The 27430-nt window shown below is 36.5% G+C and overlaps 1 protein-coding gene across 2 annotated transcripts in view; it reads left to right on the top strand.

Moving 5' to 3' along the window:
* LOC150110102 (uncharacterized) overlaps nt 1-27430 on the top strand; it is a 268812-nt gene that overhangs the window by 31300 nt on the left and 210082 nt on the right. For both annotated transcript variants that reach the window (XM_090391413.1, XM_090391419.1), the window contains exon 2: nt 6075-6987. In XM_090391413.1, the coding sequence (XP_090247539.1) occupies nt 6075-6987 (913 nt within the window). The remainder of the gene's footprint in view (nt 1-6074; nt 6988-27430) is intronic.

The following is a 27430-nucleotide window of genomic DNA, read 5'->3' as shown; positions in this document are numbered from 1 at the left end:
TATTCTTCTCTCAACTGATCATAGCTAATACTACTGCCCTCAGAGGGCGAGCTTAATTGCTCACAAATCTCCCATTCCCAAATAACTCTCATTATAGATAAAGGGGAATATGAAAAGCACTTGTGCTTCACCCATCCTGTCAGTAACGTCAATGGTCAAATTGAGATGGGCCTTCTCTTAACCCTTGGAGGGTAATGGATGGCAATGCTGTACCAATGAAGTTTAACTGAAGTTCGGCTGTTGCTGTTATCCCCATGGGCGCTGAGATTCGAGAGTTATGAGTACGCTCTCTTAAGGTTTTTGCCTTAAGGGAGCAATTTGAGTCTCCAGGGAAAGTGTTCTCCGGCACGGCCCGCTGAGGGGCTTTGTCGGTGAATGATTTTCTTCGGAATTTGAGCGGTTCTGTTCGGTGATGGCGTGTGGGTCATCACTGAGTGGAGCCAACGCTGAGATGGACGGTCTTTCGCCCACGAATGAGTGGCCTAGGGATCGTCCGAATTTTTAGAGACGGCTTTACCTTTACATATGGCAATGCTGTAGCCAATGAAATTCTAACTGAGGCTCGGCTATATTGCTGTTACCCTCCTGCCATGATCAGAGCTTTAATAGCTCAATAACACCTTATCCCTACACTGTCCTCTACAGATAACGGGGAAGACGAAAAGCATCCTTGCTTCACTCCTTTAAGCCAGTCCTTATAAGGACAAATTGAGATTGAGATATTGAGATGGTTTCAGCCAGACCTCTAACTTTTAAGTTTTTGTCACTCCTAAAATGAAATTGCTGAAATGTGTGATATGCGATTTTCAATTCATCCATAAGTTTGGTGAGCTGGCGGTAGTCCGAAATTTTTTCTGGTTGAATCCGGATTCCTTCAACTGTACTTTTGGCTGATGTAAATTTGATGTTTGCGTTCTTCATCATTTCCATTGTTAAAGACCATTTTTCTTTTGTTCTGAAAATTACTGATGGAATCCTTTCTTTGGGTTGTGCCCTGGAGTCGGTCTCTAATCTTTCATTAGGTTGTGCTGTTAAGTCCATTGGAGTTGTTCTTTCCAATGGTTGGGGTATTATTTCGGGTTCTGCAGCTGGCGACCCCTTCTTACGTTTTTTCCTGCTGACAACCTGATAATCTAATGAGTTATCTGAGTCCACTAGGGACTGGTCGTTAACCGGCGACATAATCTCTCTGGTGTTATCTTGAGAAGTGCTGGGGAGGTGGTCAGGGGATTGATAGTCCTCTGTTTCAATCTCCTCTATTTGGTGGATTGCTACCTTTCCCAGCCATTTTCTTTGCAGCAGGCCTCCTACATGTTTAAAAATTGCCAATAGCTGCTTGAAGTCGAGCTTGTCTTATGGAGAGTCCATTATCTGGCTTCAGAGAAAATAGTAGTTGCTCTGGTTTCCCGAGTGGTTTGTAAGTGATCCTGTAGACTTTGAGAGTCCACCAGCAAATCCCGTAGACAGCTTAGAGTAAGCTTCTACCAGCAAAAAGTTAGTTTATTATAGGTGACTATTTTAAAAACGAGGAAAAAGGAGTTTCGGGAACTTACTTGGACAGTGCAATGACCTACCTCCCTAAAATACCATTTGTCCACCACTGGTCCTCATTGTGGGTGGGGCCTGCCGGCCATCAGACCTCTGCATATTTCATACAGAGGGGGAGATAGTAGGTCTCGAACTGTGTTAGTTCCAGTGCAATGCGAGCTTCCCGAAAAATCTTATATAAAATTCAACTAGGCAGAGTCTAAAGGAATACGTCCGATCACAATGCATATTGGAATGCTAACGGACTAAACAACCTTCTAGAACTAAAAGAATTTGCTGAAAGATATAAGATAGATATCATTTTAGTCAACGAAACGCATCTTCGGCCTTGTGACAACCCCAAAATAAGGTACTACACACTACTTAGGATAGATAGACTCAATGCCAAAGGGGGCGGAACGACTATATTTGTTAAAAAAAGCATAAGATACAAAAAGGAGATCAAGAAAACATCAACTATAAACCTGGAAGAAACTGGAATTGAAATACATACCAGCAACACAGGTAATCTAAAATTATATTCAGTCTACAACCCTCCAGGCAAACCACTCCTAACTTCAGACCTCTCCAGCTCGTTGACACAAACGAAGCAACAATAGTGGCGGGAGACCTTAACGCAAAACATCCTGCGTGGAACAGTAGAAACACCAATAATAATGGGAAGAGCTACACAAATTTGCTATGACAAGAAACATCACCATAGCAGATCCTGTTGAACCAACACACTACAGACCATTGGGCAAACCTGACATGCTAGATATAGCCATTTTCAGGAACACTCCACATCAATTCCAGTTACAGGTTATTAATGATCTTAGCTCTGACCACAATCCAGTTCTGCTTAGCCTTGGTGGGGAAGCAGAAATCATCCCCGGACAATCCTATACAAATCTCAAGAAGCTCAACGCAACTCTCTGCAACATCACAGGCCCTGTCCCAACCATTTCCTCACCCAAAGAAGTAGACGCAGCAATCAATAAACTGGAAAACACAATCCAAACTGGCCTTGCAACAGCCTCCACCGTTACTGCTCCAACACAAACTAACCAACTCCCAGACGAGATTCTAAAGCTTATCCGCAACAAAAACAGGATCAGACGTCGATACCATACAATACTATCATAGGATAAACAAGAGCTAAACAGGGTAACAAACCTAGTCCGATATGAAATCAAAGACCATAAGAATCAACTATGGGAGAGGAAACTAAGCTCCTTAGACAATGTAGATAACTCATTCTGGAAAATGACCAAAGCCCTTCGCAGCGATCACCCCAACATACAACCAATCCATGGAGAAAGAGGCATAGTCTACCGAGACGATGAAAAAGCAGAAGCCTTTGCAGACACCCTGGAACTGCAATTTCAACCAAACTACACTCATACGGACTTGCGCTTCATTGAAAAAATCTACAGGCAAGTACGTTATGCACTTCATCATACCACCAGCCGCCGTGACAACACAAACTAAATTACGCCAAAGGAAATATACGAAATCATCAAGAACCTCAATAACAGAAAAGCACCAGGTCCTGATCAGATTTCAAACAAAATTATAAAAGCACTCCCTTACAAAACAATAATGCATTTGGTGGCTATCATTAATGCGATGCTAAGACTCAACTACTTCCCCGCTCGCTGGAAACAGGCTGATATAATCCTCATACACAAACCGGGTAAGCACCTCAGTTCCCCCAGAATTACAGACCTATCAACCTTTTGTCAGGCTTTGGGAAAATTGCTGAAAAAGTAATACTAAAACGCCTTTAAAACGAAACGGACAATCTAGACCTAATCCCAGAAGAACAATTTGGTTTTCGAACCGGTCACTGCAAAACTCAACAAATCCACAGACTTATAGAATACATAACTATAGGATTTAATTGGAGACAAGATACAGGTGCAATTTTCTTCGATGTGGCGAAAGCCTTCGATAAAGTGTGGCACAAAGGCCTCATCCACAAACTAATAACTGTAAAATACTCAATAAACCTCATCCAAATCATAGATTCTTACCTGAAAGATCGAAAATTTCAAGTGAAACTTCGTGGGCTCAGATCCACTACAAGACGTATAACAGCAGGTGTCCCGCAAGGCTCCCTATTATCACCGCTACTCTTCAACATTTTTATCTCTGACGTCCCAAGCACAGCATCAACCACCATGGCTTTCCATGCAGATGGTATGGCGATTCTGACCAGATCACTGAGACCATACCTAGCCACACAAAGACTTCAAAACGCAGCAACGAATCTTAAAGAATGGTTATGGAAATGGAGGACAGATGTCAACGCCGACAAGAGCACGGCCATACTCTTTACAAGAAGGAACGCAACCCACCACGGAGCAGTCACGATGTTCGACACTGATATCCCATGGCAAAAAGAAGTAAAATACCTGGGAATCAAACTAGATAATCATCTCAGCTTCAACTCCCACATCTCTCATGCCTGCAACAAAGCAAACTCAGCAATAGCTCAATTCTACCTTCTAAACCGTAGAAGCAAAGTCAGTCCAGAAAATAAACTAAGAATATACAAAACAATCATCAGACCTATACTAACCTATGTTTCACCAGCGTGGAGTCACACCTCCCCTAGCAACATCAAAGATTACAAATAATCCAAACCAAATGCCTCCGAATGATCTTCGATGTCCCGTGGTTTGTGAGGAACACTATCCTCCACCAAGACGGATACCTGTCAGATATACCCACGTTTCTACTCCAGATAGCAACCAAGTACTTTGTTCAAGCATCACTCCACCCCCAACCTTCTCATTCGTGAGTTATCAGATTACAATGAAAAAGAAAGATGGAAACATAAACGCCCAAAGGCGGCCCTGATCACAGATTGAAATCTTTCAACACAGCCCTAATTCGGGCGAGCCAAGTGCTCAAAACTTTCTTTCTGTAAACAATTAAAAAAACAAAATACCGATTACGGGATAAAAACCCAACGGGTGATGTCCATCCAGCCATAGAAGTTAGAAGTTAGAACAAATTGAGATGGTCAGGGAGATGACCTTGATCGACCGTGAGATGCGGTGATTAATACCCTTGGAGGGTAATGGATGGCAATGCTGTAGCCAATGAAGTTCTGAGGCTCGGCTATTGCTGTTACCCTCCTGCCATGATCAGAGCTTTAATAGATCAATAACACCTTATCCCTACATCGCCCCTTTAAGCCAGTCCTTATAAGGACTATATAAGGGCAAATTGAGATGGTGTTTGGAATTAGGGCACCAATAACTGCTATATTTATGATTTCATGTTTATTATTTGTTATGTTATATTTATTATATTATTTATTATTATATTATATATTATTTGTTATATATGTTCGCTGCATATGAATGTATTCTACGCAACTTCAGTTATGTCTCATTTGCTCTAAATGTGTTACCTAGAAGGAGAGAATCGTCTTAATTGTGCAACCATTAAACACATACACGGTTTGGAGTGTAATGTAGAAAAATTTGAGAACCGGTTGTTGAGGGAGATGTTTGAGTGACCTGAAATCTGCAGAAAACTTTTATAGAAGTCCAAGTACAGGACGGGGCTTCCTGTTTGACTGGTTTTTCCACAGGAGAGTTCCAGTTCACTGGCCAAGTTTGTTAATTTTCTCAAGTTTCTGGTAATATTGATCCAGGAAAAACATAAAATCGTGTGGCAATCTGTTCCTTTCTTCTTCCTTTATTTCCCGCCCCCCCCCTTTTCTTTTTTTCATATAAGTTTTCTCGGAAAAAAACAGCAATTTTCGGTTATTATACAGTATATTGCCATTACTATTGATAAGTAGATCGATTTTTATTTTTATTTATTTATTTTTCACGACAAAAATAAACATGATTTATTCCCCTGTGTCATTCAGCTCAAGGACTGACATTTGTTTTTACTTCATTCAGGTTTTCCATAGGCTTAGAGAACTTCAATTTGTATGAATTAGCCAAGCATTTAAGAACACTTGCAGATAAAGAGGTTTGGAGCAGTGTTATCATTTGGTTCAAATGTAATAATTATCGACTCTGTTCACATTGTTTTCAAACACACCTGGGAATACCTGTTTGGCGAGACAAAAGTTTTTATGGAAATCTGAGCAAAACAATTTAAATAAATTTCGAAATTATGTGAGTACCATGCGATTGCCATGAAAAAAAAATCGCACAGTACCTCTGATACTGTGTGATTTTTTTTTTTTTTTTTTTCTGGTACAAGTAAAGGGAATTTCCTTAGATATTCCCGTATTTGAAAACATTATGCACTGTCTGATAGTAACAACTAAAATAAACAGGCATTACATTAGACATTACATCAATAGCACTAAAAATGCCTACCTCGGTAGCCTACTCACGTTATTAATGTACAGTAGCTTTACAGCCTTTTATGGGTGGGAGTCACATAAAAGTCACCCTTAACTCCGCTGATTGATTAAAAGCCCATTCAGAAGATTTTTTATTTATATTTTTATTTTTTATAATTGAAGTTTGTTGTAGACATTACTAAGAAATAAATTCTTTATCTTGCAGCAAGCTATTCGTGCCAAGAAAGACCAGTGGATGATCACTCGGTCTAAAAGTATGGAGAGGACTAACTCGGATCCTCCTCTTGTCACCGTCCAAGCCATGGCCGCTCCCCCCGTCATCGAAAATGGCCACCATTCCAGCAATGGCTTCAGGGAGAGTCTTCGATTCTTTCAGAACAACTTGAAAGCCGTTCCGACCAAGCCATCACCTTCAGTAGCGAATGTGCACGTACCAAATGGACTACACAATCAAAAGTCCTTTTCGGACTCAAGGACAGGTAACAGTGGTCCATCGGTGGACAACATTCTAAACAGTGTGAAACTTGTTCGCGCCTCTCAGGACACTTCCTCAGATCGTTCAGAAAACAAGGAATCGCCGGTTACGAAAGTGCAACCGTCATCTCTGAGGGACTCTCCTTCTTCCTCTCGGACCCCTTCGATCTGTTCGCAATCCTCCGACTTTCAAGCGGACAGAAAATGCAGCGACGGCGAAGATTTCGCCAACGACGAATCCGACTACGACTCCAGAGACTTCGTGGTTCACCAGAACACCTTCGCGGACGATGCACTCTCGGAAGACGCGTACAGCTCGGTTACCGACGATTGCGACACCACCGAAGAGGGAACCATCGCTCCCGATATACCGTCGCCGGATTACGAGAGCTCCGAAGAGGGAGAAGATGAAGAGTTTCAAGTTCACCATAGAAGTGAGCAAAACTACGTGGTCGAACAGGATGACGATTTCGTCGACAACAGCGCCGCCTACATTGCCGACCCGAGACGGTACGTGTATTATCCGGAAGACAAAGAATTAGAAGTGATTCCTGAAGAGGATGAAGACTTTGAGGACACTTACTCGGAACATGAAGATGAGGATGATGATGAGGAGGAAGAGGAGAGCGGTGACAAGAATGCAGGTATGGTTATTTTTTAAAAATTTATTTAATCTGGACTTTTTTTCTTGTCTTCATATAATTCGGAATAACGCGAATTTTTGCGTATTCCAGCGAAATCGATAGATTAAAAATAAACAGTCGTTCAGAGATAACAATACCCGGCCGCGGAGTATGGGCGAAGGTCAAGGTCGTATTGCTCTTTCCGCACAGCACCGATGAAATCCGGGAAGCATGTTTGTGATTCACGTGTATGTGTGTGTGCCATGTCAGACGAATCTGTGGTTTGTGTCGTGACTCTATGCAAAGCATTCGAAAGATAATTACATTCTTATTCGGTTTTTCTTACTTTTCTTCTTGCTGCTGTCGAGGCTGTAAGGGAAGAATGAGCAACCGTTGCTGTGGCAACCACTACTGCAACTTAACTGCACTGAGATATTGCTGTATATTACGTTAGGCATAGAAGTACCGTAGGAATAAGGGAATACCCATTTAAATCAAAATTTTACACTTACAAGTCACTCCTCTCACGTTAGTTATCTTTTGGTATATGAATCCGACGTGCAGGGTGCATGCCAGTGGATAAAGATGCAAAAAGAGGAAGCAAACATATGATTTTCTAGGATAACTTCCTGTATTGCATATGACACAGTGCTCATATACGAAGAAGAATGAACGGGTGAGTTTTCGTTAACCTTAAAATTGTCAATAAATTATTCTATGCGAAAACTAATTGATGCTCAGTTTTAAACAAATCCCGCAGAGGAATTATGTGGATTACTTGACTCTTTCTATTCTAAACATTAGAATATATACACATGACAGAATATATAGCAGCGGGCAGTGCCTTCGTGTTGTATTTGTTAAAATACAGCTCATTTCGATAATACTAATGGCAGAAATCTGTATTTAAAAAACGAAAATTAATTATACTTGATATAATGTAGCAGGAGTTGCAAATATTCAAATGAAACTTTTTTTTTTTTTTTATCTTTTACACTCGTGAAAGTAAGACTAAATAAACGTGAGTTTCAAAATATCAACTTTATTTATTGTTAAAATAATTGCCACTTTTTTTTTTTTTTAAAAAAAAAAATCAAACCATTTTTCATTGTTGGTACAAGCCAAGTCAACTAAGAACTAAGGCCATGTTCACAAAAGCTCTCTGGTAATTTTTCGAAACTTTTTAAGTTTCTTTTTATACCTGGGCTATAAAATATAACCGGATCTGTAATATTATCTACTGTAATCGAATCAATGTCATTTAATCTTATATTTCAATAATTTATTTATTTATTTTACTTTTTTCAGTACTTCTGGAATTGTTACGACAATATATATATATTCATAGATTTCGTTAGCACTAGTCTTAAAAGGCTCATGCTTGCACCAATATTACTTTTTCCTATTTGAATGAAATATGGATAATTATATCCTTTCATAAACACTAATCTTAAATAAACACTTGAATGTTTTTGTCTAAAAAACGTTTCGCATTTTTGTAAATAAACATCGTATTACAAGAAAGAATAAAGAAATTTGGCGTAGGTGTGGAAGAGACTGCAGATCTGTCAGCAGACGACTTTGCAGGATCAACTGCGCATGAGCAAAAAAGCAGATGCTCGAAAAAGCGCTCTTCTGCAATCACCTGTTTGTTGTGACGGGATGCTAGGGAAATAGACACCGTCACATCCGTTACTCACTATCGGACCTCCACAACCATAGGGTGGCAGTTTAAAGTAACACGAATTCTGCGATCGACTCGGTGTACAACATCTGTTCTTTTGTGTGTGTGTGTGTGTGTGTGTGTGTTTATGGCACGTGCGTCATGAACGAAACGCTAAGTACTTTAGCGGTGGTGTCGGAGACAGTTGATTCCATGGTGTGGCTTGAAGATCTGTGGAATCTCAAGAGTACGTATTACTTGTCGGTAATGTGTTGTGACATTTAGCTGTAAGGTAGTAACAATAACAACATCACACTTAAAGACGTAAGTCAGGATGCTATAATAGAGTAATTGCTGTTTCGAATTTATGTAAATATTACTGAAGCAGAATTAATTATCTCGTCTAAAATTTCCTCCTTGAAGAATTCAGAATAATTAGCAATTATAATTAGCTATTTGGAAATGTCAAATTCGCATTGAAAATTTTAGTTAAAATAAAGATCGACAGACATGTGCTCCTTCAAAATTCTAGAATATATCGTGTCAAATTATTTGCCTTAACTCGGGGAAGAAATTATTTTTGTGCATTAGTTTTTTTTTTTTCCCCTTCGTTTGTGACTATACAAGATGTGAGATGGATGGATATTTAGGATTTATCCATTGTTTGTGTATTTATTGTTCCAACATTTTAACTGTAGTGAGAATCTTTTGTTTTCTCTAACATTTATCTGTTGTTGTTAGATTTATTGTTCCAAGATTCTCTTGTTATTGTATCGATTTCATTTATATTTTTTTTATTTAAGGTTCATTAGCCTGTTATGGACAAATAACTTAGCTTCTTATAAACCTAATCATAATAATGATAAGGCGGTTATATCAGCCACAAAAAATTCTGTTTATAACTCTTTACTCAATATGATCACTAGAATCATATGAATGGGAGTTTTTTTTTTATTTTTCACCAGAAAAACTTTTTTTTCCTACTGCAAAACCGACAAAACACAAGCAGTTAACAGATATGACATACTAGTCTGCCTACTTATCTCTTCGTAATTCCAACCAGTCTAACCCTAAATAGAATTCGAATCCGAGTTTCTCCAAGAGCAAAACCGCTTTTTTTAAAAATAGTTTTTTATGTAACTCCCATGAAATACTGCAAATCTATAGTATATTAGTACCGCGATGTTAAAGCTTTTTCTCCTTTTTTTTTTTATCAAGTTTATATAATTGTTTTGCATTTTTATTTTTACATAATTCGGAAGCCTGTTTCAGTGACTAAACATGGAACTTTTTTCACGTCCTTTCAGGACTCTAGTAAGCGATGAGGTGGTTTTCATACCGGGCGATGAAATTCATCTCCCACCTAAAGACAATCACAAACAATGCATACCTGTTGGATGAATGGAGACCGAGTACGCTAACCTCCTCGGCCAACCAGTCTTGACTCACTGTGCTATGGAGGTATTTTCTACATTTACTACTTTTGTTTTGAGCTTTAGTGTTCAGCAATACGTAGATTTAAAAATAAATAAATAAATAAAAACGGTGTGAGACCTTGGCCTCCAATAAGCGGGACCATCTTTCCCCTTATTGGAGGCCTGAAGCGGCTCGAAAAAGTTCCATGTTTGGTCTCTAGAACAGGACGTTTTTGGAGTATCTATCCTTAGCCCACCACTACACCAGTGTGAAATAGATTTACAATCTTTCGTGGGCATGATTCACATTAAAAAATTAAAGCATAAAAATATATGCCAATCCATATTTTTAGGCAAGCAAAAATGTGCTAAATAGAGCCGAAGTTGTTGATGGTGATATTATTACTCACTGCTCGCATCCAGAACTTGTGCCACCTTTACCACAATTTTCCTAGATATTAAAAGAGTTATTTCATCATATCTTCTTCGAACCTTTTTAGGTGATCTACAGAGACCATCTAAGTTAATAAAGTTAACTTAATCATCGAAATTATGCACCATCCAACAAACAAGTAATTGGTAAATCCATTTGATTTATACAGCTTACCATGATACATAAATTCACAGAATTAATAATAAAACCGAAAGAATCTAGGTTCAACGATGTACACCCGCAATAACATTTACAGAAATCTAGGTTTTTTTTTATACCTATAGTAAATGTTAAAAGAGTTCGTTGTTTTAATCTGAACTCTCTTATCAGAAGAACGATAGCCAACTAGTCAGAACAGAGTTTGACGAACCAAAAGCTAAAAGCACAAAGTCAACATGCGTGACTTGATTGCATGCAGTCTTTGAATACCCAGCTAGAGGATGATACTCGTAAGAGAATGGATGTAACAGCTTTGGATAAGCCATTGAAAATAAATAAACAAAATAGCGATCTGGAACAGGGATTAACCCAGAGTTAACTCTACCGTTGACTACACCATTAGGCATTATGTGATACCTTGTTTATAATGACCTTTGAATAACTCAAATAGGATTTTGTTTCCCTTTCAGATCTCTATTTTTAGTGCATCTCACGACTAGATGTTTCGTTACATATTTTCAAGATATTCTGACAAGTTTATTTATTTTTATACTTGATTTGTTTCCTAGAGGATTTGCACCTGTCGAAAATATTTTCTATACATGTTACAGTGTCAACCCCCCCCCCCCATCCATTGGAATTTCTAGGCAACAATCTTCTTAGCTGTGCGCCGATGGAGGCTAAAAGGTCGAAACAATAGTGGAATGACGAGCTAACAAACTGGTTACAGATTGGGTAGCTAATCTGTAATAGGCAATAAAAGGAAGACAAAACAAAACGGAAGAAGGGAGGAAAGAAGCTCTTAGTTAAAGTAGATAAGACAAAAATGAGTGGAAGACATTTCACAGTGAACTGACATTGACTGATGATGACAACCTACGAGAGATGGATTCATCTTCCATGAAATAGGGATAATAGTGACGGCAGGTGGCGTTGTAACATACGTATATATATTATTAGTTTTTATTTACGATGCGTATGTGAATAATGGTTCAAGATATCAATTTAAGTATACCTTCTCAAATACTGTCAGATCTGCTAAAGGAAAGCATCTTTAAATTTGTTTTTACATTTCAGTTTTAAGTTAATTCGCTTGTGTATTCCGACTGCACTAATTTGTGTCATAGTTGACAAAATGTCTAACTAGATTATGTGTGTCAACTTGTCCTATTTGTCTGCCTTGGCCATAGGAGTTTGGCAGAGAAATGAGACTTGTATATTCTTATTCGTTTAATTACGTGTAAGACGAATTACTTACTAGTGCACAAGTAATTACTCAGAAACGTTTTATATTTTTATATAATTTGATTCAAATCAAATATATATATATAATGAAAAAATCGTTGGTCCACCATGGCACTAATAATGTGCTTTTTGGTTTGCAAGGTTCCGTGGGTGAGAGCCACATCATAGAACAGAAAAGCGTGTTGCTTGCCAACTCTTCAAGAGTGATACGCAACATATCCAAGTACAGTATAACAATCTGCTTTTTTTTTTTTTTTTTTTGGCAATGCTTTTTACTCCGAATTATGGAATCAATATTTGTACGTGTCATGATAGATGCCCAGTAGCATGAACCCGCGATTGCCATTCCATACGTAAACATAAATGGACATTCAAAACTGTCGAACTAAAATGAATAATTACGAATACTGAAAACATCGAAATTCTCATAAAAAAATGGGACACTTTATCTAATATACATGAATAATAACGGATATGTTATCTACTTTTTAACCATAGCCTCTTTAGGAAAATGAGATTTCTAACTTATTTTTTTTTATATTTATAATTTCCCACACCATTTGATTATTAATATATGAAGATATGACTCTGAAATAAGCTCATACAGAAAATTTTTTTTTTCTTTTTTTTCTTTTGGAAGTCTGGTTTGGAAGAACACTTTTGGGAAAATCGCTGCAAGCCGATGTGTGATTCCACCACACGCTTTATTTCATTTTTTATGAGGCACCGGAAACTTCGAAACTCTCAGAGGTTTCATGGGAAGATTTAATTTGTTTAATATTATTAAAAAAGTTTGAGAGAATAATAATGAAAATTTTGCCTGCTTTTTTTTTCCCAAGGATTCTACCGACAAACGAAGTTTTTCGATTTTTTTTTTTTTTTTTTCTTCAAAGCACTAACCTTTCTCTTCAAATTACGTACAATTTTAGTACGTGTCCAACGCATTCTTGGTATTTAGCGGCATGGTGCTATATGTAGTGGTGTTTGAGGTTATATTCCTTGTGCACAGACAATACTTGCAAAATATACAAGCCACTGTGGTTTGTTGTCGTTATTGTTTATAAATAGAAATTCATTTTCCCATTTCTCCTGAAATTTTCTTCACGGATCTTATGTTTCTTACTCATAGTACACAAAGGCTGAAGTAACTGATTAGGGAACACAAACTGCAACAATAACACTGTGAAACTGAGTCTCTGAAACTGATCACTGTAACAAGAGCAGAGCAAGTGACTTTCAGTGATGCGTTACTCTGGAGTGCATAAAAATCTACCACTCCCACTACTAAACTCGCACAGAGAAGCAGTAGATTTTATAAATTGAGTAATCTTTTTAAAGCAATTTTGATTCCGTGTTGAGAATATAAATCGTTTCCGTCATCAGAAATAATGAATATAACTGATATATCAATCAGAAAATCTGCGATCGAAACTAATAGCTAAATTGATAATACATATAATTTAAAATAGTTTTTATCCTGCCGCGGGCGGCACAAAATCACGTTACTGGCCGCATGAGGCCCGCGGGCCTGCTGTTGGCCACCTATGTTTTAAAGTGTAAATATTATTTGAAACAGTCGGATTAATCAGATATGAATTAATGATGTGACAATAGTAAGTAGTTTAATATAAATATCACTGAACTGAATTATGGTGTAGAAATGATGGGGCTAATTATGAGTAAGAAATAAAAAATTGAAATAGCAACTGTTGACACCCATTAGCTGTGGTGTTTCTAACATCAACCGATTCAGGATTTCTCCTACGCAATGCAAACATTTTTTCCTGCTCTCTGAAGCAAAGCACTTGAATATTTAAAATTTTTAAAGTTTTATAAATTAACTTAAAATTATAAACTTTTAAATTTATAAATAAAATTTATTTATCAAAAATAAAATGTTATTTATAAATTAATTGATAAAATGATATTTGTCAATTCATTAATATAAAATTTATTAATTTTATTTATAAGAAATTTATAAATACATAAATTTAAATTAAGGCCTGTGTAGCTCAGGGGAATCTCTTGCATCCTCTGCGCTAGGCCGCACGAAGATAGACTTATGGTTCAAGTCTAGTCTAGATTGAACTGCCCACTCAATCTTCAAACGCTAGATATTGTTTAAAGGCCTCGCCTACTCTACTTTATCATTTTAAATTTAAATTAACTTAAAAGACGCAAGGATTTTTTAAGAATTGTTTTAGCTAAATTTCAGTTAATCATTCTCATATGGAGATAGAGGATTTTTTTTTTTTTTTTACTTTTCTGGTTTTTATCTCGTTAATTAGACAAACTTCCCGAGAACATATGTAACCGTCAGAACGTAACTTTTTTTTTTTTTTTTTTTTAACTGAGTTGTAAAATGTATGATAGTTCAAAGCCTGACTCAAAGATGGCGGTGACGTTTTTGTTTTTGTTTCGAAAAATTTACTTTCATTATTATTGCAGAGAAAGAGACATCCACATGGTACTGACTAAAGAGGAACAGTTGAAGTCTTTTGATAAAACCAAGAAAAGGGTTGAATTAAAAGGAATATTTGGAAACATAATAGCCGAGTGGTTCAAAGTGCTTTAATAAGTATCCTATGCCTTTTGCTGGCTTAGGATACTTACTAAAATGTCAGATATTATGTTCAAGCGACTGTTAAACGTCGAGTTAAATTCATACACGCAGCCTATATGACAAGTTGCCTGATGACTGATCTTGTAATTTCCGTTAGGTGTCGCACGAGTTCGATTTCTGTGTATTGCGTCCTGTAATTTTGCTGTCATCTGCAGACTCGGAGAGACAAAACGATCGAACATTACTTATAGATGACATATTAGATGTGTCAAACGCGTCGTCACCGTAATAGTGAACGATGGCAATACTGATATGGGGGGGGGAGGGAAGGGAGGTATGCTGTCTAGTCCTAAATAATGCCCTCAGCATAACACTGGCCGGCTGATATCCTCCTAACAACCAAGTGAGACTTGTCAATTCCATTTAAAAGTTTAGATAGTAGTTTCCAAATTTTATGTAACACTTCTACCCCCCCCCCCCCCCCCGAACTCCTCTTTTTTTTTTTTTTTGAATATTTTCTTGGTGTTCCCTTTATTTTCATTCACAAATTTTTTTATAAATAATTATCGTGAGGTGTATTACTATAATACACTTTAGGACAAAGTATTAATATACAAAGAAAATTTATCTTTAGGCATAAATCTATCGCATATTTGAAACAGTAGAATATTCATGATTATGTGTCGAAACATTATTTTATAAACATGAACCTGCAATTTAGTTCAAACCGTCTCTTGAACTTCGTTTATCGAAAGATCCGGCACTATTCCTGTTTAGTTAGTACCGGGTATAAAACAACAAAATAATAATAATAAAGTAAATAGTGTTCATTTTTCGACTCAGATTGAAACAAACAAAAATATCATGTCCAATACGTTTTTATGATTCTCTGATTAAACTAAAACAATCACTATGTGTAAAATTAATCAAGTTGTCATTAACAATATTTTAAAATCTATTAACATTTAATATTTGGACTTCATGTTATTTCAATATATATTTAAATAACAGGCATGAATAATGAGAAAATGCTTATAATTACTGCATATTGTACAATCTAAGATTCAGGCAATATGTGATTTTATTTTATTTATTTATTTTTTTTATTAAAGTAAACCTATCGTACATTCAATATCATAGAGCAATGAAATTCATCTGGAATCTAAGACATTCGCAATCGCCCACAGCCGGTTAGACGAAATACTCCAATGCTACCCACTCGACCAACTATGCCGGCACTCGTCCGCTATACAAAAATGATATTGAGTCATTTCAAAGCCAACATTCTTCTAGGCATGAGGATGTGCAAGAATTACGTTATCCCATCGTGTGACACATGTACAGTGTTGCCGCAGTTACTATCCAGTGATGTAGCTTTGTTTATAAGCACGATGTTATCATGAAGAGCAAGAACAGGCAAGATATACGGCTACCATTCTGGAGGTCACATCTGGTTTTAAACCCATGTGAATTAGGGTTGCTTTGCTCTTAACCACTATTGTGTATAATGACGTGATGGAATGCATTTTAGTATAGTTGTTCACGTGTTGTAGCGCAAAGTAATGATCGTGTGATTTTGATTACCATCCGAGGATGTAGTCACATGATTTCTAAAGGTACGCATACTCGTTTCTGTGTGCGGCGAAGCTACATTAAATCTGTGGAAAAAAACCATTCGCTTTTCTGATTGAGAAAGTTGTATGCGTTGTATTTTGGATGGATGTAAAGTGGGAGATTAGAAATTGATTTGGATTCACCATATATATATATATTACGGTATATGTGTAGGGTATATAACAGGACGATTAACGGGCATAGGTGTTAATGCGACGTCCATCGGGCTCCATCTATACCACATCTGTCATCAGACTAGTACCTTATGATGGTTCGTTGCCAGTTTCTAAACTACATGAGATATGCAAACAGAATGAATGCGTCTCAACTTGCGCCTTCTGATCTGAAGATTGATTTGAAGGCGCAGCATCAAGTTCTCATGAACTGGCTCCCATCTTCCAGTCACTATCTCAAATAAGGTGGTATCTGGAAATGCGAGTGCCACTTTTGATAACCTAAGCAGAGGTGGGTACGCAATGATCTGAATGTTATGAAGACACAAACTGAGATCTTAGGATCTACACCTGCAAGGTTGGAATCTCCTCGGAAAGGGAATGAAAATGACCTTGTTTTGAAAGAATCACCAAAATTTAAATAATTTTTTTTTTCTATGAGTCTTTGTGTTTTGTAAAGAAGCTAATTACTGGAATTCTAGTAATGGGAGAAAACATAATTCCAGTGAATTATGTGTTTACAGACGTATCAAATTTTAGTTTGAAGTAATAGTTTTACATTCCACAAATAAACATTCCGATATGCTATTGGAATGTTTATGATGGAATCCTACGAGAATAGATTTATTTCTTCAACTTCAGTAGTTGGTGTAGTTTAAAATGATAGCGTTTTAAATAGGCATGCAGATATGCTTCAAGAAATATTATTTTCCGAGTGTGGAAGAGTCGAGCTAAAGATCGCAATTATGAACTTAAAAATGACTTGGTCAACAAAGTTTAGTGTCACTGGGGAAAATAAAATTGACAATGAAGCCTGAGAGAGTTTTATCAACACTCACTCTTTTCACATTAAACTACGTTTGGTGAAAATTTTCATTAAGGTATTTAAATAAGAATGAAGATTATTTTCGCTATTTAAACGACAAGCTCTCAAGATAAGTGATGACGCTAAAATTCAGGAAGGCATTTTTATTGGACCACAGAATTCTGCAATTATGAAAGATAATTCCTTTGATTGCGTTTTAAATGATGCTATCATTTAAAATTTACTAAGATTTAACATGTAAGTGTTATTTCTGAAAAACTGAAAATTAATAAGGTAATTTTAAGCTCGTATTCGGATTTAGCATGTTCAAATTAACTAGAATAATTTACTTCCATTTCACAATACATATTTTTATCGTTTCTTTCTATCGTGTTATCTAATTGTTATTCTGACATTTATTTGCACTCACCTTGTAATAAAATATTTATTTTGAATATTTTTTCGCGCATTAGAAGTACTTGAAATGAAATGAACATATTAGGAAACACGAACGCCGTTCTATTAACTTTATGACGCTGCACTTATAAGGTTTTACTGACTCTGCATGCTTGCCTGTGTAAATGTTTGAGGAAGAATGTCCAGCGATAGCCATGCCGCTGTTTCCTTAATAACGACGTAGATCAGATGTTGCTCAGAGGAGCGTGTAGTAAATTTTTCGTTTACTGTTATTAAATGATTATATACTTTATTATAAAGATTTCGAAAAGTCTATCTGTCGCATTTCTTTTGCTTTTGTGATTATAAGCGAAGAGAAAAAAAGGACAACGATTTAGTATTTTCCTTGTTGGATTGATTAGTTAATTTTCAGTAGTGAGTTAGTTTTCATGCTTATCAAGAACTACAGTTCTTGTTTGAATATTTGATGAAAAGACTTGAGAGGTGAGTCAAAAGATTTCGACTAAATAAGTGGATTTTGTTTCTTTTTTTATAGCTTTCATTTCTTTAAGAGGCATAAAATACTGAATTATTGAAATGACTAAAATATTAACAGGAAACTATGTTACATTTTAATGGGTTATTCTTATTTCGCAGCAAAGAGTGTTTCTGTAGGTAGTAAACTTTATCAAACTTCTAACTTTTTTTTTTTTTTTTTTTTTTTTTTTTTTTTTGAGAGGGTGGGATTAAAAGATGATCACGCATCTACACGTAGTACGCATCTACTAGATCTAAGGCAGGAAATCAAAGCACAAACAAGTTAATTTGAATTATTTTCCACCCTTCAACTTCCCATCTGTTGTTCAATGCATTTCTGGTAAGCCTATTTGGGAACAGCCTGAAGATACAATATCATAAAGGGACTCCGTAGTGCAATTGGAAGAACAACGAGACCTTCGATTGGAAAAGACCCGACTTCGATTTTCATCATGAACAAAGGAATCCTTATGTTTTTTTTTTTGTTTGTTTGTTTTTTCTTCTTCAATTGAAGATGAGCTAGCTGATCTCATACGGAAGTAATAACGATTTTCTTCCCGGAAACGCGGGTTATTCATACTGCATATACTGTACTTCGGTCATGAGAACATACTCGTTTGCTTGGTTCATCGGTCAAGTTGTTTGCATAATCGCTTTCCTACCAACAGGCTGCGAATTCGAATCTTGCCGTGATGTTTGTGATTATCTTTAGATGGAAGATAGACTTCATCGCCTGGTGTGAGATCACCGTTCCGCTTATTGGAGGCCTGAAGTGGTTGAAAAAGTTCCATGTTTCGTCTCTAGAGCAGGGGATTCCAGACTAGTAAAAATGAATTCAAAATACTTAATTAATAAAATAGAAAAAAATCCCTAGTCCTCTCACGGTATTAATGCTGTATGTTTACAAAATAACCTTTCGTGGGTGAGAGTTACATTAAAAAAAAAAAAAAAAAACTAAATTTACAGGCAAAATACTGTGGTGGTGATGGTGGTGGTGGCGGGCAGTTGATGGTAGTAATGTCGTTATGTCTTGTTGGAAGACTAAGTAAGGGAGGCGGTGAGTTGTGTATAGTGGAGTAGTGTGCTCGCGCACTATGAGTCCTTGGACTCCCTCGAGGTGTTACGTGATAATATTATTAATATCTTCGAAGCGTTGGCATAGTTTCTCTTTTAGGGTGTTTATCAGCCTGAGCAAGAGGAAAGACAATGCTAATTACTTTCATAACATGGGGATTTCGTGCATTAAGTAATTTCTTTCTACGACCAGACACCAGACCTTGAATCAGCTTGTCTACAGCACCATTTACTAACATCCTAGAGATGCAAGAAGTCTGAGTCTTAGTTTCATGAGTTGGACAGACAGGGGAAGGAAACCATTGAATGCTATTTTAACTGGCTAAGAATTCCTGGACACTTAACGATTTCCTGATGCAGAAACCAAGCATTGGAAGACCATTCTTGAGACCGTTTCTGATAAACTGCATCTCGAAGGTGTCAATGATTCCGCAGACAAGCTGATTCATGGTGTGGTCTAGTCTTGGAAAGAAATTACTTGTGCATCAAATGCCCCATGTTATGAATGCATTAGCATTGTCTTTCCATTCACCTGGACTTGTTTGATACGGAAGATCTGGATTTGAATCTCACTCATGATATGATACGCTTTGTGAGGGTTTCCTCACTGGAAAGTGAGATAGTCGGTCTTATATGAAGATGGCGTTTTTTTTTTTTTTTTTTGTACACAATACAGAGAAACCAATTTATTTCCAGGTGAGTGGAATATAAAAATGTTACGAAATATCCTAGTATGTGCTGCCACTTCGACACTGTTAGAAGTTGCCTACATAACATTCTCAGGTGTTATGAATCATCATTCGTATTAATGTTGCTTCGTTTCTTGATGATCAGGTTCTTCTCCAAGACGACGTTACTCCTGTAGGAACTTAGGCATTGAAACATAAAGTACTTAATTGTCTTCCTTGACAAGTCAGTGGTCAGACTTGTTGAGAAGCGAGAATATTTTTGAGAAATAGTAGAAAATTCTTAGCAAATTCTCCAGTTCTTTTGATCATGTTGCATTGTATTCATGGGTAGCTTGTTTACTTCGAAAAATTATTATTATTATTATTATTGGCTTAATTAAAATTATTAATTATTATTATTGTATATTAATGTTATAAGCCGATGAATTTATTTGGGATTTATCAGTGAAACGCACTTTTATATTAATTTTATATTATATTTTATATTAATTTTATATATTTTATATTAAATATTGTTGATTAATGTATATTTATTATATTATTAATGTTGGTTAATGATAATAAGTGACCAAAAAGCAATGGAATTTTGCTTTTTATTGTTTAAATTGAAAGCGTCCCTTTGATAGCATTTAAATGAGATAGTTCTAAGTATTATTATTATTATTATTATTATTATTTTAAATCTGCTTTAACAATTCAACCTTCAACTGAGACAACTGACACTTAAGAGATTACATAAATGAAACACTCTTAAGATAAAGTTCACAATTTCCTAGTACAGTAATTCACGTGGAGAAGTGTTTATTTAAAATATCCTTTTGTTTAAATGACAGTGGCTATAAACAAGAATTAATTAAAAAAAAAGCCGTGCAAAAGGATTAAAACAGAGGATTTAACGCGCGTGGGATTACTTGAGGTATTCGATAAAGATCGTCCCTGAAGACTCATTATTTCGCTCTTTATTATCTTTGTCCATAAACGAAACAAATTACGTAAGAATCGTATTACGTAAGAATACCAAATTATCATTAGCAAGTAGGAAGGCAAACAATGAGAGAAAGAAAGTACAGTGACAAACAGCTTGCTGGTGTTTTGGAGTATTGCCCACTCATAATTAAAAAAAAAAAAAAAAAAAAGCAAACATCTCTATCGTGAAGATGTCGCAATGTATTATTACACACAGTAACACATCGGACGGACAGTAAGGAGACAATAAGGAATGTTTCACAACATTTTGAATACGGCAAAAACATTTTGATTTTTTAAAAAATTACTACACACATTAAAGTAATAACTTATCCCCAGTAATCAGAACATCTGACGATACTTAAGGCAAAAATCACATGATTACCAGATTCCGCTCTTTACTCGGATTCCTTTTTCCGTATGCTAAACGTAATTATACATGTTTAAGATATTTTCCATAGTCGCTTCTGTGAAACGAGTAGAGGAAAAAGGATACGGGGAAAAAAGTCAAGTCTTGCATCTTTTACTTGTTTCATAAATGGAGCGTCATCCAAAGGTTGAGAAATCGTTAAGTTTGGCCTCGAGCTTCAAGCCGAGTCAGGTCGAAGTCAACGAGGACTAATTTGTATACCGCCAGTAAATCATTAAAAAATCAGCTTTGAAAAAAAATTCAAAATTTATAAAATTTTGAATATTATTTTACAAGTGCACTTTCATAGGCCATTCGGTCACGACAACGCCCTTTTGGTTAGAAAAGAGGTAGGTTCGAATCCCATCTGGGACGCGAAGAGCCTTTATAAGGACTCTTTATCTGAGAGAGCGAGAAGCCCATCTTGTACGGAGATGAAAAGGTTTTGTTTTTCTTTTTCCTCCCAGAAAAATTCAAATTTTTCACCAGGCAAAAACAGGCTAACTGACTAGAAGAATATGCGTAATTAATACACACACCCCACTGGCCTAAACAGTCTGAATGGTTTCTGCCATAATTCAAAACAACTCCAGTCCTGGAAGTAGCAAATACGGGGCTCCAATCTTGATAATTTTTGTGGAACCCCTAATTTAAGATAATTAGGTATCAGGAATATATGCTATTAAATACGATTAAAATAAATAATATATTTTGATCATATTTTAACAAAAAAAATCTAATTGTAAATATTTTGTTTCTTTTTCGCTTTTTTTTTTGGTAAAATCTTAAAATTTTCTCAAATTTTAAATGTTTTGCTTCGGGAGCCGATTGGACCCAATGGTTTAAAGTCGGTCCTGAACAGCCCAATCCAAGAATTCATTCTGATCTCGAAATGCTCGACTTCAGTTTAGGTACAATTCGGGTTAATGAATTGTAGGAGGTTCTTCTATATTGTACAGGTTGTCCCAAAATTCACGCAAGAAGTAATTTTGATAGAAAACACAGGTTTTTAATTAAAAATTGTAATTTCTTATTGATTCATAAAGTATACAGTATAGGGTTATGCATGGAATAGCATATCGGGTAAATGGCCTCCACGGCTTTGCTGGCACATACGCACTCTTTTGTCGAAATTTTCCATAACCGTTTTGCATAAATGTGGCTGAATTTCGTTGATACAGCGCTCAATTTCCTCATTCAAGACGTGGGTGGTCGTGGGCTTGTTGGCTTCAAAACCTTAGACTTCAAAAAACTCCAAAGAAAAAAGTCCAACGGCGTTAAGTCACATGATCTGGGCGGCCAATTCTGATCACCAAAACGCGAAATTACACGACCAGGAAATGACTCATGCAGTAATTGAATTGTTTCTCGGGCTGTATGGCATGTGGCACCGTCTTGTTGAAACCACATGTCGTCCACATCCATATCTTGCAGTTTAGGCACAAAAAACTGGATTATCATGTCGCGATAGCGAGCACCATTAACTGTTATTGCCTTACCAGCCGCATTTTCGAAGAAGAATGACCGATGATGTCTCCAGCCCAAAATCCGCACCAAACAGTGACACGTTGTGGATGCATTTGTTTCTCAACAATCACTCGTGGATTTTCTGAACTCCAAATGCGACAATTTTGTTGATTAACGAAGCCATCAAGATGAAAATGATTTTGTTCGAAAAATAAGCATCCACTTGTTGTTGTTCCATAATCCATTCAACGAACTCTCTTCGCTGTGTGTGGTCATTTTTAATAACCCTGAACTGTCAGCTGTCACGGTGTCTTTTTTTACTCGTTGGCAACACTTTACCGCACAAATGGCACTAAATTTAAATCTTGCATGAATTTTGGGACACCCTGTATAAAAGAACCTCTACAAATATTATCCATAGATATTTGTATTTCTCTACAAACATCTTAGGTTTTTCTCTACAAATATCGATATTATTAAATTATAAATTAATACTAATGCCATATAGAAACTGCCCAAAAGGGTGAACCTGCCTTGAAATTATTGTTAAACAATAACTTTTAGGGAGGCTCACTGTTCTCTTGGTGTGCTCTTAAAAAAATTCAAATCAGATGTATCATACCACTGATCTACTAAAAGTGATGTTGTCGTTGCTGGAGTCACTAAGCCTATGAGGCTAGTATAATGTCTGTTCATTGTGTAATTTCTTAAAAGAGATTTGCCTGCTTTTGTGGGATGAAAACACAACAGTAGTTCACAGATAAATCTTACCACCTTGTTAAGAGGCTGGCTAACTAAAAGGAGCAGTGCCGTAACGAGGGCGTGGCGAAAGAGACGCCCGCCACGGGCGCAACTAGGTTTAGGGCGCAAAATGTAAAAAATAAAAATAAATAAATAGATATAAAAGTCCGCTATTTTATATTGTATTTTTAAATTTCGGCAATACGCCGCTTTAGACACACACAAACTCTGCAACACACTGCAACTCATTTTGATAGGGTTAATAGTAAGTATTTAACATATTGTATTTAGTAAAATTTAACTTGTTACATTTAAATTTTTCAAACTTTTTGTCATTTTTGGGTTGGGGGGGCGCAAGTGAGACACTTGTCACAGCCGCTTCATATCCTCGTTACTGTACTGAAAAGGAGAACATTACGTTATATCTGTACAGCAAATGAAACTATTTTGATATACAGTGAGACCAGCATTCTCTGCAACTTATATCAGCAGTAATCAGTCTCTCGAAAATTCAATCACTTACGTTTCAGTTCCTTATGGTAGTGAAAAGCGCTACTTTTAATTACAAATAATTTGTCATAAAATATCCTGGTTATAGATTGATGTAAATGCTTTTGTGACATTGCGAAAAATAAAGTAAATGATCAAATATATCAAAATTCTGGAGAGAATTTTGATATAGCCGTGACTGGGAAAATTAATTATTGCTATAGAGAGTTACTCACAAACCCATTTACTGCTAGTATTTCTATGTTTTAAGATATTGAAGTGAGACTATTGAACGAGAGTTTTGCTAAAAAGTAGCTGTATTTTTTAAATCTTAAAAAAAAAAACATCCTTTTAAAAATACGAAGATGCGTTCCCAAACCGACTTTGTTATTATGATGCTAAATGCCATACTTCACAAATATAGTTAAGAAAAATATAAAAATATGCTCTATAGTCAAAAAAAAAAAAATCTCATGCAACCATTACATTAACTAAGAGCTCGCAAAAATATCAAGACGCTATAGCTAAAAGAGACTATTTTATTTTTATTATTATTATTATTATTATTATTATTATTATTATTATTATTATTATTATTATTATTATTATTATTATTATTGTACTGGTATCTCCATTTTGAGTTGGCAAACTCGTCGCGGGAGATTCACACAGTAGTCAACATCCACGCAATATCTATTATACATCTCCTTAAACTCATCCACTGACGAAGCATTCATAACTATCACTGGCAACTCATTCAACACCATCCAAGCAAAAAAACTAACCCTAACACCATTGTTAACCACACCCTTGTGTGGTTAACAATGGTGTTAGGGTTAGATTTGTTTTCTTGTTTTCTTTCCTCCCCTACTACAGCTTATCGAAAAAAGTATCGTTAGTGTTAATCCTATAAAACTCTTTCAATAACTTACATATTTCTATCTTATCTGCTTTTTTGCGCCTATCAGCTAGATTTTTGGAGCCTGCAGACTTCGATATATTCTCATAGGAATCATTTCATAAACCTGCTATATCTTTGTCACTTCACAACTTCGTCAGCGAATCCAAGCGACGAGATCTAATCAATGTGCAGTAGTCCAGACGTGGACTTTATTAATGCCTCATAAAGGGGAACAGTAACCTTCCTATCCTTGCTACTCAGTGTGTTCAAACCATGCAATTTGATGTGCCGTTTTGGCCATCTTTGTAATATGCCCTCTAAACTTCAACTCTCTGTCGACAATCATCCCTCAAGTCTCTGGCCTCATCAACTTCCTGCGGTTCAGTTCCATCATAATACACATCATCTAATCTGTTCCTTCCAAAGTGCATCACGTTACACTTTGGCCTCATTAAACTGGTAACTTAAACTCTCTCCAGTTTTGCATCATCGGCACAATTGGACATTTCCAGTCAAATTATTTCCTATATTCCCATTTGCTCTAATTTCTGCAGTAGAGTTCCATGTAGAATCCTGCCAGGTGCGTTTTGCAAAATCCATCAGTATCGCTGAGTAGCCACTTCCCTTAGCTCCATTATCACTTTATTATAAAAAGTTAGCAAATTACTAAGATAAGACCAACCTCCACAAAACCAAGTTTCCCTTTATAAATTATCAAGTTCTCCCAATCAGTCCTGAAATCCATCTTTTTCCAACTTCTCCAATAACGTAACCACGACTCTTGAGATACTGATTGCCCTATAATTTGCTACTTATGTCTTGGAGCCTCCTTTTTGCATGGAGCTATTTTGAATTTTCCACACTACTGGAATCTTTCCAGGACTGAGGCCTAAATTAAACAGCTTGGTCAGAGGAAGTGCTAATATTTTTGTACATTCATGCAATGCATTGATGATATATCATATAATAACCCCATGACCGTGTTCGCCTAAAGATTCTGCAATATCCTAAGCATGCCAAATTCTTTAAGTCCCAATCTCTCATCACTCACTGTCACATCTCATCGCAGTATCACAACCAAGATGGCACACCGTTACAAAATGATCACTTAGTAACTCAACTATTTGATTTACTTCTGTTACTTCCCCATCATCAACACTTTTAAAATTCATCCTTCTATGGTCATTCCTCCTTTTACTTCGACAAAGCGAAAGAACTCCTTAAGATTTCTTTTGGCCTCATCAGCTAGCCTTCCTTAACTATACAGGTTATCCTTCTTGCCTATGCCTCGTACTGCTCGTATGCACCTTTTAATTTATATTCCGCCACAAATTTTTCTTTATCTGTAATTTTTCTGCTTAATGATGCTTTTCATCCGACTAAATCGTACCTGATTTATCTTCCTGACTCTAGATACATAGTCTGATACTGCTTTATTTAAATATCCCTTGACTACTTTCCATGCACCACCATCTCGTCTTTCCAAATTCTCACGCCACAGCGCTGCTGAAGCTGACTCCTCCAGCTTGTCATAATAATCGGTTTTATAATTTCACATATATTCTTTCTTAACAAAAATTTCTGCATGCCTGGCAATCGCCTGGGTTAAGACTGCATTATCGCTTTCTCCAAGTAGAGGCAGTTTATCTCGATTGGTTAATGCTAAGTTCTCTTAATTTATGACCAAATCCAGCAATCTCGAACCTCGTGTTTCCTCCATTACATGCCGTCTCAGGTAATTATTTCTTAGCAGTTGTATAAATTTCATTTCCTTCCTTCCCTGTGAACGTTCATTCTCTCGATTTATGTTATCATAATTAAAATCCCCCATAATAAATACCCAATCTGCACTCGTCGTGCTAATTTCCCAGTGTGTCATCTACATTCTCCCTTATACCCGCCTTTTCATCCTGTTTATCTCTATCTCACACCAAATAGCATCATGTGAAGCTCCCTTTGCATTTCCTGTCCTCTTAATGCACTTGTACTCTCTCTCTCTCTCTTTTTTTTTGTCTTCAATTCTTCTGTAAACAAGTGTCACTAGTACCTATAACCTTTGACCCCTTCATTCCACACCTCGATGTCTATCAATTAGTCCATTCGAGTTAAGAACACGAGAGAATTCTATTCTTATCCGTTTCTGGCCAACACCCCTTGCACAATATCCATTCTGAGAACATTTAATCTCACATGCACAGAGGTAATTGACTTGACTACTATTAACTGCAGACCCAATCATATGCCTAAATAGCAACTCCAATTTCCGCGTTTTTGCCCATTAACTCTGTTCTTTTATCAATATATACTCTAAATGCTAAACGCCAAATTCATTTACGTGCAAACCATCATTCTTAAAAAAATTCATCATTTATCGAACCTTATCCCAAACATACATAAAATGAATATTCAATTTCCTTTATTTGCAATAGTTCTTGCGACAATCTTGACATCATGCCATTTGCTATAATTGCTCTTCTGTTTAATTCAATGGAGTTGGATAAAGGAAATCCTTTTTCAGTGATTCTGCTGGATTTTGGAAAGGCATTTGACAAGATTCCGCATGGAACTCTGTTGCATAAATTGGAGCAAATGGGTATGGATCTGAGGCTAGTGATTTGGATTAGAGGGTGGCTAGTGGATAGATATCAGAGAGTGGTTTATGGTGGAGCGGAGTCCAGTAGAAGGCAGATGACTAGTGGTGTGCCTCAGGGCTCAGTGCTTGGTC

Source organism: Typopeltis vanoorti, chromosome 1 (assembly GCF_054136105.1).
Source record: "Typopeltis vanoorti isolate ZY-2024b chromosome 1, IOZ_Tvanoo_1.0, whole genome shotgun sequence".
NCBI classification, from domain to species: Eukaryota; Metazoa; Arthropoda; class Arachnida; order Uropygi; family Thelyphonidae; genus Typopeltis; species Typopeltis vanoorti.
Note: the sequence above shows the minus strand (reverse complement) of the source record. Positions and strands in the feature narration are given on the sequence as shown.